The sequence below is a fragment of the Lynx rufus genome, unplaced genomic scaffold (assembly GCF_022079265.1).
Source record: "Lynx rufus isolate CCGP_SWC_20201006 ecotype Redwood Valley unplaced genomic scaffold, mLynRuf1.p SCAF_13, whole genome shotgun sequence".
NCBI lineage: Eukaryota > Metazoa > Chordata > Mammalia > Carnivora > Felidae > Lynx > Lynx rufus.
This window is the reverse complement of record NW_025814827.1, coordinates 40723082-40735817: the sequence shown is the minus strand read 5'-3', so window position 1 is coordinate 40735817 and position 12736 is coordinate 40723082. Positions and strand designations below refer to the sequence as shown.

General features: G+C 44.8%; 2 protein-coding genes across 2 annotated transcripts in view; one reads left to right on the top strand and one right to left on the bottom strand.

The window, feature by feature from the left end:
• Positions 1-1680, top strand: part of AVEN (apoptosis and caspase activation inhibitor) — a 195934-nt gene extending 194254 nt beyond the window's left edge. The window contains exons 5-6 of the mRNA XM_047074663.1: positions 68-419; positions 1204-1680. Of these exons, the coding sequence (XP_046930619.1) occupies positions 68-419; positions 1204-1319 (468 nt within the window). The 3' untranslated portion in view covers positions 1320-1680. The remainder of the gene's footprint in view (positions 1-67; positions 420-1203) is intronic.
• Positions 1681-2250: 570 nt separating this feature from the next.
• The window catches only part of RYR3 (ryanodine receptor 3), a 365900-nt gene continuing 355414 nt past the window's right edge, over positions 2251-12736 (bottom strand). Inside the window, exons 99-104 of the mRNA XM_047075357.1 lie at positions 9426-9560; positions 7979-8135; positions 6921-6985; positions 6170-6270; positions 4051-4102; positions 2251-2756 (exon numbers count right to left, since the gene is read on the bottom strand). Of these exons, the coding sequence (XP_046931313.1) occupies positions 2661-2756; positions 4051-4102; positions 6170-6270; positions 6921-6985; positions 7979-8135; positions 9426-9560 (606 nt within the window). The 3' untranslated portion in view covers positions 2251-2660. The remainder of the gene's footprint in view (positions 2757-4050; positions 4103-6169; positions 6271-6920; positions 6986-7978; positions 8136-9425; positions 9561-12736) is intronic.

Sequence of the window (12736 nt, the reverse complement as noted above, 5' to 3'; positions counted from 1 at the left end):
TTGTTTCTGCTTAAGCAAACGTGGCAGGACTCAAGATTTTTTTGAACTCTTTATGCTTCTCTTTCAGACCACCCTTCCTTTAGAGCTTCCTCAGGTGAAACCAAAGAGAAATGATGAAGGCAAGGGACGAGGGATGCAGTTAAAAGGGCCCTTGGGGCCTGGAGGAAGGGGGTCCGCTGAGCTGAAGTCTGTTGCTGCTGGCTGCCCCATGTACCTGGGTAAAGATAGCCCAGGTCCCACAAAGGGTTCCCGGGAACCCACTGGCCCACTGCAGTCAGCAGCAGGCCCCTTGGAGGAAGAGTTAGATCTTCTGCTGAGTTTGGATGCACCTATAAAAGAGGGAGAGAACATCTTACCAGACCAGACATCTCAGGACCGAGGATCTGAGAAAGATGGGGAGGTGGCCCCAGAAGAAAAAGGTATGGCTTCCATTTGATTCCCTATCCCTCTTCCTGTTTTTCTGCAAACAGCCCCACCTGCGTCCCATCCATACACATCTCCATCAGCGTCTGACATCGATCTGCTGTGGTCCATGGACATCTATTTCTGTGCTCACATCCCCACTTCCCCCTGAGCTGACCTTTCTGACACCCTTCCTCCCACTCGATACACCCGGCTTCCAAAGCTGCTACCTGCCTGACTGCAATATTAAACCCAGGGCTGCAGATTGAACTCGCACTATAAAAAGGCATTAAGCTTCTCCTGGTCCTCAGCTGTGCATCAGCAGGCCTTTTAATCGACTATCTGAACAGGCCAGCTAACCAACTCTCCAGACTTCTTGCTTGCTATTTCGATCTTATTTTTTACAAAAGAGCACTCCCTCCCTTGTGTGCGCTCTGCGAGACAGTGGCCCATCTGATAGGGAGAGGCCGAGGGTGACTGCTGCATCCACACACTGCCTTTGAGAACCTTTGAAGACTTTCCAGGAGTGCTACAATAGTCAAAAGAAAACTGAGCTGTTGGTCTTTTTTAAGAAACTAAACTAGTGAATGGTAAAAGGCAACTTCAGAATAACTAGAGGGGCAAATCTCTACCCCATTTATTGTGAGGATATTACTGTAACTGATTGAATAACAGAACGTTTCCCCTTGTTGTAAGCAAACAGGTAGGGCTGACTTCTGTCATGGAACAAGCCCCAAGGCAGCCTTAACCCTCACTCTGGGGACCAACGTGCAGTTGTTAACACTGCTTTTATTTCCCCAGCTCCTGCAGAGCCCTCTGTGGTGGAAGAAAAGAACGTGGAACCGGAGCAAGCAAGTACATCAAAAACTGTTACCGAGGAAGAGCTTGAAGACTGGTTGGACAGCATGATTTCCTAACGTATAGAAAGAAAAATGAAAAGAAGTGCCTGAAGCAAATTTTGGTGGCCTTGTCAGCAAGGGCGGGCCCAAGGCTGTCCTTCCAGAACAGCTGGTTTACAAGCATGCCCCATGCCAGTGTGTTCCGTCAACGCTTGCCGCGGTACAGCCTACCTCTGTGTTCCACAACATGAGACTATACCTTTAAGAGGCTCCTTGCATTTGTTCTCTGGCTTAGTGATCTAGTAGATCCCTTAAGGGCAGGGGATGTTAGGGCTCTTGTTTCCAGCCTCCTTCCTTTCAATGTTTACGGCAGAGCAGGTGCTGCTGATAGACACAAGCAACAAGGCATGCATTTGGCCCAAATAAATGAACGCCGGTGTGTGGACTTCCTTTCTTTCCTGGGTGGGGTTTTAGGCCATTTGTGTCGTGTCCCTTTTCCCAGCTGTCACAGTGTGGCTGCGGAGTCAGCGGCAAGAGGTGCAACGCAAGACGCCAACGCCAGAGAGTGGGGTGTATTACTTTATTGCAGTGGGCACTTCCTTTTATTTAAGGAGATTCACCTAAACACAGCAGCTCCACTACTTACAAGGGGACCAGAAAGCAGTACTCAATTTGGCATAAGATTGAACTTTTTCTGAATTTTCAGTACAGTACTTCTAATAACAGCAGTTGACAAGCTGTTACTGGAAAAAAAAAAATTATATGAATAACCTTCAAGTGCAGTTTCATAAAGACAGAAGATCACAACTAATTAATGGAACTATGTCCATCTGGGACATAAACATAAAAAATTTGCATAGCTATATCTAAAGAGATTTTTAAGGCACTTAATCGATATTTCAGTGTCGACAAAGTGTGTTTTTTTTTTCTATTTCTGTAACTGCTTAAAGCTTTTCAAGCTGATTCTGAATACATTCACTAGCAAGTACCATGGGAGAAATTTGCAGTTAAAATGATGTTTTTTGTAGTTCAGATCATGAGTCACTAGTGGATACTGTCATGTGACATTCAAGTGCGTAAAATTTCAGGTACAGTGCATTGAAGACTTCATATTTCTAGTCCTTTCCTCAATGACTGCCATCGTGACAAACTAGTTCCATTACAACTGAAAAACTTGAAGGTATTCAATTATAGTTTCCTTGCTTCTTTGCCCTCTTTTAACATTTTGAGAGGTTGTCTCCCACAGGGCTATGTCCATTAGGCACAAAAAGCCAAATCAATTCCAAGATCTCACATTTTTAACAAACACTTTCTCATAAGGGAGGCATTTAGAATATGTCACATTTCAATTATTTTGCAGAACTGTAAAAGGATTTATTCCACTGGAAGTTGTCCAGAACTGTGGAGTTTCTTTCTGATTTATCCAAGCTGATCTTCATATTGTTTCCGAAAGCAGTCACCAGCTGGGAAGAAATCCCAACACCTTTCTTGGTACATCTTCCAGACATAAGATTCCTGAAACAATGGGAACAAAGGGTACTTCTTTTGAAACCACAGTAAGCTAAAACCTGCGTTGTTTTTACTCTGTAGGTATACTTTTGGGAATGGTGAGGGGGTTTCATTTATATGAGGCCCAACTAGAACCTTCTTCCTTGCTCTGTTCCCAGCCTAGACTATTTTTAGAGCAAAAAGTCCTTCCCTACCCGACTCCTCCTTCCTTCCCCCGCAAAACACAACACTGAACACCATGCAATGATTGCCAGTAAATTGCTTAAAGATCTAGAAATAAGCTCATTCTATGCCACTGGTACTTGGTAGTAGGCAGAATAATGCACAATGAGGGGACAGTGAGTGCTAGCTCGGGCAGACACCTGGGGCACTGAAGGCAGATCCAGAACCAAGTGCCTCACAAGTGTGTGAGCTGTGAAGTTTTCCTACAACCCTGATGATGTTGGAATACTTGATAATCTACCTTCTCTTCCCTTGTTCTCTATCTTTGCATTTCTTTCTCCTACTTAGTCACAGAATCCCTTTTGACACATACTTTCACTCATACTATCCACACCTCCACATTCCCTGCGTCACCCACACATGAGGTGGTTATCTTTCTCAGGCTGTCTCTCACACCATTTTACTCTCTTTGTTAAGCCGCCCACTCAGCTTCTCCTTGTCTTTTTCTCTGTAATGTTCTCCCCACCTCCAGCTATTCTACTCTGAAGCAGTAACCATAAGGGTTTAGAAAATGTCAGTGTTAGCTGGGAAGGATAACCAGAAAGTCTTTAGGAATAGATGGGAGTTGCCTTAGGATGTGGGGTTTCTCAGGTCACAAAGAGATGGCGGAATAACACAGAGGAAGAACGCATGTGAGACACTAAGGGAATCATCGGTCTACTTCAGACATTCGATGCTCTAGTGAGTCTCAAGGCTTCTGAAAAGGAAACTCAATGCAGGGCTATGATTTTTTTTTTTAAATCAAAAAATTATTATTTCTTTTGTTTTAAGCTCATGCCATTTTCTTTTTGTTGTTATTACAAAAGCAATTTAAATCATGACCCAAAGTCAGAGAACGTAGCCAAACAAAAAAACCAACACTCATAACCCACCAGCCAGAGAGACAAGCATTGCTAACACTTCTGTGACAAGACTTTCAGACCATTTTCCTCACTGGCTATGAGTTCAGGTAGCAGGGGAAGAGTGGTGTTTTGTCACATGTTTTCTAATCCAACGTAATATATTTAGTCAATCTAATTCTAAGTGCAGAAAACTCTAGACTGCAGGGCTATGATTCTTAAGATATTTTATTTCTCACCTGACCCGTGTGTTCTGTTTCATCTTTGTTAATCAGATACATCAGGAAGAACCTGGAACAAGAGAAAAAAGGTATAAGTGAGAAAAAGACATTACTTTGGTTACTCTTTTTGTGAGGAGAAATTCTTTTGTCCCTAAACCTTGAGCTAAGACAACTTATGAGGAAGCATTTTGGCTATCTTTTTAAAAAGCCCTAAACAACCAAATGGTGACTAAAACGCTCTTAATAGGTGAACATAGAACTGAAATTACGTGTGTGTGTCTCAAGGATAGGTCATGGAAAAGGTGGGAAGTATTTAACCTCCTAAAGTTGCTGCGACTCTTCCAGAAATAGTTTTGTTTGTATTATGGATACCAGAGAAAAGTCCACGTAGTCTCACTTGTTCTGTGATGGGTCTGAGGTTTGGGGCTGTTTTTCTGGAACACACAAGTATCCATGGAGGCGGGGGCTGATCATTCAGCTCACATTGCATGATCTCAGAGACCACTTCCAAATGAGCCAGTCTCTTACCCTCTGAGTGTAGGACTGTGAGGCTGGAGGCGGGGAGAATCCGAGCCCCAGATTTCACATCCTTTGGGGTGTCCTTAGGGTTATAGCTTCAGAAGCTATGAACAGATTTGGTTCCTTCCTCCCTCTTCCTTGATCAGACTAAGAAGAAGGTATGGCCAGTAACTTTATGAGGTCTGATACCCGGGCATGTAGGACATTATTCCTTTCCTCGCACATTTATTTGACAAAGCACTGTTTTTCGGGGGAGTTTCAAACATGAATAAGGGGGTTCTCTCAAGCTTGCTGCTAGAGCTGCACAGAGCCGGAAGGGACATTGTTACAATACATAGTGCTCTGGGAAGACGTACAAGCGGGCCGCATAGCACCATTTGACATTCCTCTATTCACGAGTCCTCACAAATGCTCCCCTTTTATAGAAGGACATCCATCCCAGTCACCTCCATTGAGATGAAAACTCTCTTACTGAGAATTAACCATCATGAATACTCACGACTTGAAGGGTATGCTAAAGTTTTTTTAGTTTTTGTTCTCGTTAGGATTTTTTTAAGTTTGTGTTTTCGTCTTGAACTCACATTCTAGGGAAAAAAAAAATATGTCTTTGCTACTTCTCTTTAACAATAACACCTTTCCCAAAGGCTAGGGCTGTTCCATCCTAAAGAGAGGTTAGTTTTTCCTCAACAATAAAATGTTGACTCAGGGGGAGGAGCTAAGCCAGGGAGCCGCTTTTTTTCTTTTCTTGAAAATGATCACGGAGAGAAGCTGTATTGTCAGGTACTCTATATTCTCTAAGGTACAGGATTCGTACACACTGCATGGCACACAACAGGCTCTGAATAACTTGTTCTTGAGTGAATGCTCTACCTCAGAACAAGTACATACTTACTGGAGCTTCCAGGGGGCCAAGCTCTAGGTGCTGGGACACCCACACCCACAACTATCCCATGCTTGCAGAGCTCGTATGTTCAAGGAGAGGACGGGCAGGGTGAGGCCTGCAAACTGACCATGGAATTCGGCAACACGCAGGGCGCCGACCGCCCTGATGGAGGCCCCTGTGGCGTGGTGGGGAGGAAGGCCTGACCAGAATGGGATTACCAGAGAATGGGAAGAGAAAAAACGGAGGCGGTAAACACAGACATTTTAAGTTTTGCTGGAAAGGAAAGAAAGAAGCAGGGCAATAATAGCTGGAAGTAAAAGTAGGGCGGTAGCCTTTTTGCTTTGTTTAGGATTTTCAAAGAGAACGCATGTATGGTGATAGGGAAAGTCCAGTAGAGAAAGAGAAATGGCTGTAGTGATGTATGGGGTCTGATCCTGGGTGGAGGGGCTGACTGTGGCTATGAGTAGGAACGGCCCACAGCCCCCATCTGTCAACACCCGGGAGAGGCAGAGAATAGGGACAAAGGTGCAAGCTCTTGGCGGCTGCTTGAAGTTTTTTCCTAATCACCTCTCCTTTTTTAGAGGAATAGGCAGAAATGGCACGCTCACTTCTCCTTTTTTAGAGGAATAGGCAGAAATGGCACCCACAGAGGGGACACTGAGGACACAACTGTTTATTTTAATCTGCCACTCCTTCCCCCGGCCACTGGCCCCTCCGTTGACCAAGGGTACTCACAAATAGTTGGCTAAGTTGTGCTCCTGTAAGGTGTGTGTTTCAAAACCATGAGGGGTCGTGTCAAAGTAGTCATTGCCAATCCCGCAGATGAAACATTTAGTCTAAGAAGAATAAGAGAAGCAGTGAAGGCATTAGCAAACATGACATTACAGGTGGGCGGAAAGAAAGGCGTGATGATCTCTGACTGAACTGATAACCAATGAAGGATACTTCTCTCCTTAACGTGTTGGGCTATTAGTCGTCTACTTCACAGGGTCCCATACCTAGCTCCTTGCTAGCTGAGGATGCTTGCTCCTGCCCAAGCAGGGGACGTGGTGAAGGCACCAGGGTGGCAGGCTGGGGATGGATAGGGTAGGGTGCAGAGCAGAGAGGGTGGCACAGAAGAAATGCCCAGAGCTGGCAGACAGGTGCAGGGAGGGAACAGGGCAGGGAAGGCAGACAAAACTTTATTGGTAATTTGCCTAAAATTTGTCTGGCCCTTGGTAATAGCAGACCCTATTATTTAAAAAGTCCCTTTACGGGGCAACTGGGTGGCTTGGTTGAGGGTCTGGCTTCGGCTCAGATCATGATCTTGTGGTTTGAGTTCAAGCCCCACATTGGGCTCACTGCTGTCAGCTCAGAGCCCACTTCGGATCCTCTGTCCCCTCTTTCTGCCCCTCCCCATCTTGCGCTCTCTCAAAAATAAAGGTTTTTTTTTTTTAATGTTTTACTATAAGCTACAAAAATAGAGTTGGAACTAGTCGAACATTACCTCCATATCTTCTCGCACCTGTTCCTGCTGGTCTCTTAGCTCTCCAAAAGCATCAATAATAAGACCTGGTATTTTAAATACAAAGACAGATAAAGTGTTTAGAATACTCTGTTTAGTGGCTCAGGGCAGTGGTTCAATTGTTGAGGCCACAGTGTTTTGAAAAAAAGTGAATTATCAAGGCTGATTAAAGCAAAATCAGAAAAAATAGTTGTGTTTTCAAGTGTTGCATCCAGGCTAACCCTTTCTCATTGTTCCTCTTCCTCCACCTTGCTGCAGTATGGGATGCTAACCACGGACTTCGTGACCCAATTGGCTCTCCCCTCGTCCTTCCCTGTTCTATGTTGCTTGGCCATTCCGTTTCCAGTCCTGTGGGCTCTTCCTCTTCTCTAGCCCCTTAGGCAGTGATGTAGATCAGGATTCCTCTTGAGGTTCTTTGCTTCTGCTTCCGGAACATCTCCTCTCCACTCACATCTTTGATCACCACCACCAGCACTGATGTATCCCATTTGTACTGTCGCATTCGTGTTTATTTTATGTGTGCTTATTATTCATTATTTCTATCCTATTCCATTCCTGACAGGTCTCTTGAAAGACTTACTACAGTTACCCGCTTATTAGCCCTCAACACCCTCATGTTTATAGGTACCTCAACTTGGTGTGACTTCAACTAAATTCATCATCTTCCTCTAATTCCTGACAAGTTGTTGACTACAATAGCAGTACCCATCCCCGCAAAAGATAAAAAAAAAAAACCCAAAACAAACACGTCACTCTCTCATAGCTCCTTTCTCTGCTCCTTCCCCACCCTAATGACTGGGAAGAAAAATAAGGGCAGGAACCATGAGGCTGTGGGACAAGACTAGCCACAGGAGGGATCTAGGAAGCAGTGCCCGTATCTTTGGCTCTATGTACAGCCGAATCCTTGCATACAGGAGATAGTCAATAAATATTTACTGAATTAACAAGTAAATAAATGTCCAAACCTCTATACAAAATGTCACAGAGCAAGAAAGAACTAGATCTAATAAGCCCTGTTCATATTTAACTGGCAACCCTACCTTGAATGATGGCCAGCAAGATGACAATGACAAAGAAGAAGAACGTGATGTCAAAGACAATGCGGTACATTTCGTAAGGATCACCAGCAGGGTCTTCAATTTCGTCGCCAATGCCGCCTCCTGCTCTTACTCCCACATACATGTGGAATAGGTAACACTAGAGAAGAACAATAGTGGCCATTCAGATAAAAGTCACGGAGCTCTGTGTTTAGCAAGATGGTCCAAACCTTCACCTGCGGGAGGCAGGACACAGCCCTCTCTGGTGATGTCAGTATTCTGCTGCCAGCTGCTGTCCTCTGCACCCCCTGGTCAGTGTGGGGTGTCTAAAGGTGGAAAGACTGTGGGTACATGTAGCCTTTAAAAGATTTTTTTTTAATGAGCAGATATTAAGTTTTGAACTATTTGACACCTGTAAGAGAATTCATGTAGGACACGTCTAATTTAAAACAACTTTGGGCCCTGATGAGCATGCTTTTGCCAGATGCTCATTTTCCCTCCTTTAAAGTTGCAGCCTCTGGAAAAGGCCTCCTCCTACTTCCACATCCTCTGTGCACCCAGGAGGGCAGGGATTCCTACAGCTTCTGAGAGAAGACGACTTCTGCTCCCGTGCTGCATGGGTCATCCAGGGAAGGGATCTGCGTGCCGGATCCTAGAGCAGGGCGCCCCCCCCCCCCCACCATCAGTCCTGCCTAGAGGGGTGAGGTTTAGAGGGAAAAGCATGGAGATAGATGCATGCTGGTCACAGTGGTGCTCTAGTGACTGTTACATTGCTCTCTGATAGGGGTACCTGCCCCAAGAAAGCATAAGGTGAGTCTTTGGCCAGAATGTTACCTGTTTTAAATGATCGCAAGCTAGGGTAGTTCAATGTCACCTGTCCCTGACACACAGTGTTTGCCTGAAATCTCATCATTAGGAACATCTACAGATGCAAGTGTCGCTCTGCCAGCTCCCCAGGAGCTGTGTTCTTCTTGCCCGCTAGTGGCTGGCCTGACAGGAACCTTCTGCCCCGCCAGCCTGCCACTCGCATTTTGTCAGACTATAGCGGCTGTTCTGGGAAAAAAAAAAAAAAAAAATCCCCTGGGGCTTCCGGAAATAAACTGGGCACCAGATTCATGGGACTACACCCCTAGATTTCTGAGACAAAGAACCAAAGCTTGACTTCCAAGAAATTTAGATGTGTGTCTGTCCACATTCAGATACAGGTAATTCGCATCTTTACCACAAATGTAGGGGACAGAGACCCTCTGTGCAGTGTGCTCTTTCCACCTAGGTGTAGGTGAGTGCTCCCAAACCCTGTTTCCTTCCGTCCCTCTGTCTTTCCTGGACACTTCTCCCTTTCACAGATGTGGATTCTTCTCTAGTCTCTGTTGTCGCTGTGACCCTCCAGTTCCTCCCTACCCAGGGAGGACAGTGACCAGCTGGCCTGCGGGGGGGGGGGGTGTCTCACCGTCATCATGTCGTCACACTTCATATCAGGCTCATCGTCATCTTCACTTTTGTTGTAGAACTTGCGGAAGAAGTTGAAGGCCACCACGGTGTAGAGGTAAACCACCACGGCCAGGAGACCCACAGTCAGAACCAGCTGCGAGCGGGAAAGAGACAGGAGAAAGGAGGTGGGTCTTCTCCACCCTCGGAGGTTCTTGGAGACCCCAAGGAAACAAGAAAGGGGACAGAGGAGGGGGTAGGAGCGAAGGTTGCTCTACTGCAGGTGGAGAAAACGGGCTATGGGGAGAAGACAGTAACCCTGAGGGCTTGTGGACTAAATTCACCACCTCCAGCATCTCAGAATGTGACTCAATTTGGAGGTCAGGCCCGTAAAGAGGTAAATGAGAACGAGGCATTTAGAATCAGCCCCACTCTGATCTAACTGGAGTTCTTACAAGAGGAGGACATTAGGACACAAAGAGACAGCAGGAGCTGCAGGGAAGAGCAAGTGACAAAGTAAGAGGCCGGCCAGGTGTAAACTGAGGACAGAGGCCTCCGAGTCTACCCCCACCTTGATCTTAGACTCCCAGCCTCCAGAACGGAGAAAAGATAAACGTCCGTAGTTTCCTTCCATCCATTGTTTGGGCCACCCGGCCTGGTTCTGTCACAGCAGCCCTGGCAGACACATACCTGGGGATGGGACTGGGCTAAATAATCTACGAAGGCAGTTAGGACTGAATAGAAACTGTGCTAGGAGGAGGTTCCCTAGGTTTTTTACAGAGAGAGCAGGGAGCTGAGGCTTCACGATCTGGCTTCCACTCCAACGCTGCTTCTAAAGAAATTAAAGGTTGGGACTCTCTCTCTGTCTCTCAAAAAATGAATAAACCTTAGGGGCGCCTGGGTGGCGCAGTCGGTTAAGTGTCCGACTTCAGCCAGGTCACGATCTCGCAGTCCGGGAGTTCGAGCCCCGCGTCAGGCTCTGGGCTGATGGCTCAGAGCCTGGAGCCTGTTTCTGATTCTGTGTCTCCCTCTCTCTCTGCCCCTCCCCCGTTCATGCTCTGTCTCTCTCTGTCCCAAAAATAAATAAACGTTGGGAAAAAAAAATTAAAAAAAAAAAATGAATAAACCTTAAAAAATTTTTTTTAATAAATTAAACATTCTTTGGACTGGTGGGTGTCCCTACATTACACGTTTTCATAAATAACCATAAGTGGAAAACTGTGATAGCTTTGAAGTTAGTATAAGAATTATTTATGATGGTTTAGCAAAGTGACATTTCTCATCATCAGCAAATCTGCCTAAAACCTTTGCAGGGGCACAGGGCATGCTTATTTCCAGGCTTCAGGAAGTACCACAAATGAGGACTAGACAGGACCTGCTCATCTGGCCCATTTGACAGACTGGGGGCTGAGCCGGAGCTAGGAAGATCACAGTCTTTATGAATGCAAGAAACATATTCAGAGGCTTCTTCGAATGGTGAATAGTAACTTACCAAACCTCAGACCGCAGACCTCACAGAACGCAGTTCGTTTTAGAAACAGAGAAAGAACCTGGGCTTTGCGCCAAGGAAGAAATGGGCTAGTTCTGCCACTTAGCAGCTGTGTGGTCTTGGGTGAGACAGCCTCTCTAAACTTCAGTTCACTCATCTGTCAAGTGAACATAACATCTACCTTACAAGGTAGTTGTGAGCCTGTCATAGTACTTGGCTGATGGCACCCAAAGCTGGGCATGTTGTTTTGTTTGTTTTTTACAATCTTGCCAGAGTTTATTCAGCAAGCCCATATAAAAAATTCATTGTTTCCCCTTTCCATTTAAGGTACAGTTTTGCGTAATGCCATTAAGCCGAATCAACAAAAACTGAAGTTTCAATATCTGAAAAGGGGAAGAAACGAATTCTAAAAGAGCATATTGTAATACTGGCATTCCACAGATCACACTTTAGGAAACACTGCTTTTATAGGATAAACTTCCCAAGACACACACGTAAAAATACACAATGGCCTTTCTCCCAGGAACCTATAGGGAAGCATTTAGCACGCTAAGCAAATACCTACATCACAGTCTGTCATTACCTCCCCAAACTTGAGTGGTTTGAATGCGGCGGCAAATTTCTATCTCTAGCTTTTCTCTGTTCTTTTTATCTTCAACTAAAACGAGAAACACTGACTGCTGCTAGTGCCAGAAACCTAGAAGAAACAAACCACCCTAATACTTGATGGTCTAGCACCTTTTATCTTGCAGAAACTTTTTTGAGTATCGTTGACAATGAAACACTGGTTGCAGGTGTACAACATAGTGATTCGACATCTCTATTTGTTGTGCCATGCTCAACATAAATGTAGCTACCATCTGTCGCCAGGTAATGCTGTGACAATACCACTGACTACATTCCCTATCCTGAGCCTCTTATTACCACGGCTCATTCATCCCATAACTGGGAGCCTGGACCCACAACTCCCTTCCCTCTGGCAAACCACTGGTTCTCTGTATTTGTAGATCTGCTTCTATCACCTTTCACTGTAGAACAATTAAAGGTCAATTTGACTTTAGTTTTTTCTGGTTGGAATCCCTATTTTTTTTTTTAAGGCATACAAGATGATTTAATAGGTGTACACATTGTAAAATGATACAGCAATCAGGTTAATTAACAGATCTGTCACCTCACACAGTTACCATTATTATCTGTGTGTGGCGGGGCGGGGAGGGTGGTGAGAACACTTCTGATCTACTGTCTTAGCAAAGTTCAAGTATATGAGACAGTATTTTTAACTATAAGCACCATGTTTTATATTAGATCCCCCAAATGTATTTGTCTTATAACTGAAAGTCTGTACTCTCTGAGCAACACTTCCATTTCCTCCAGCCCCTGGCAACCATCATTCTACTCTTTGGTTCTAGGAGTTCAATTTCTTTCGATTCCACATATAAGTGAGATCATACAGTATTTGTATTTCTGTGTCTAGCTTATCTGACTTAGCATTAATGCCATCAAGGTCCATCTATGTTGTGAGTTTCCTTTTTTTTTATGGCTGATTAATATGCCATTATATATACATACCACATTTTCTTTATCCTTTCGTCTATTGATGGACACTCCGGTTTTTTCCATATCTTGACTATTATGAATAATGCTTCAATGAACACGGAATGCAGATATCTCTTTGAGATAGTGATCTCATTTCCTTTGGATATATACCCCTAAGTAGGATTGGTGGATCATGGGGTAGCCCTTCATCTCATTTTTTGAGGAATTTTCGTATGGTTTTCCCAATGGCTGTACAAAGCTGGGCACATTTTAAGTTCATTCTTTTCTCCCTCTCCTACACAAAGGTT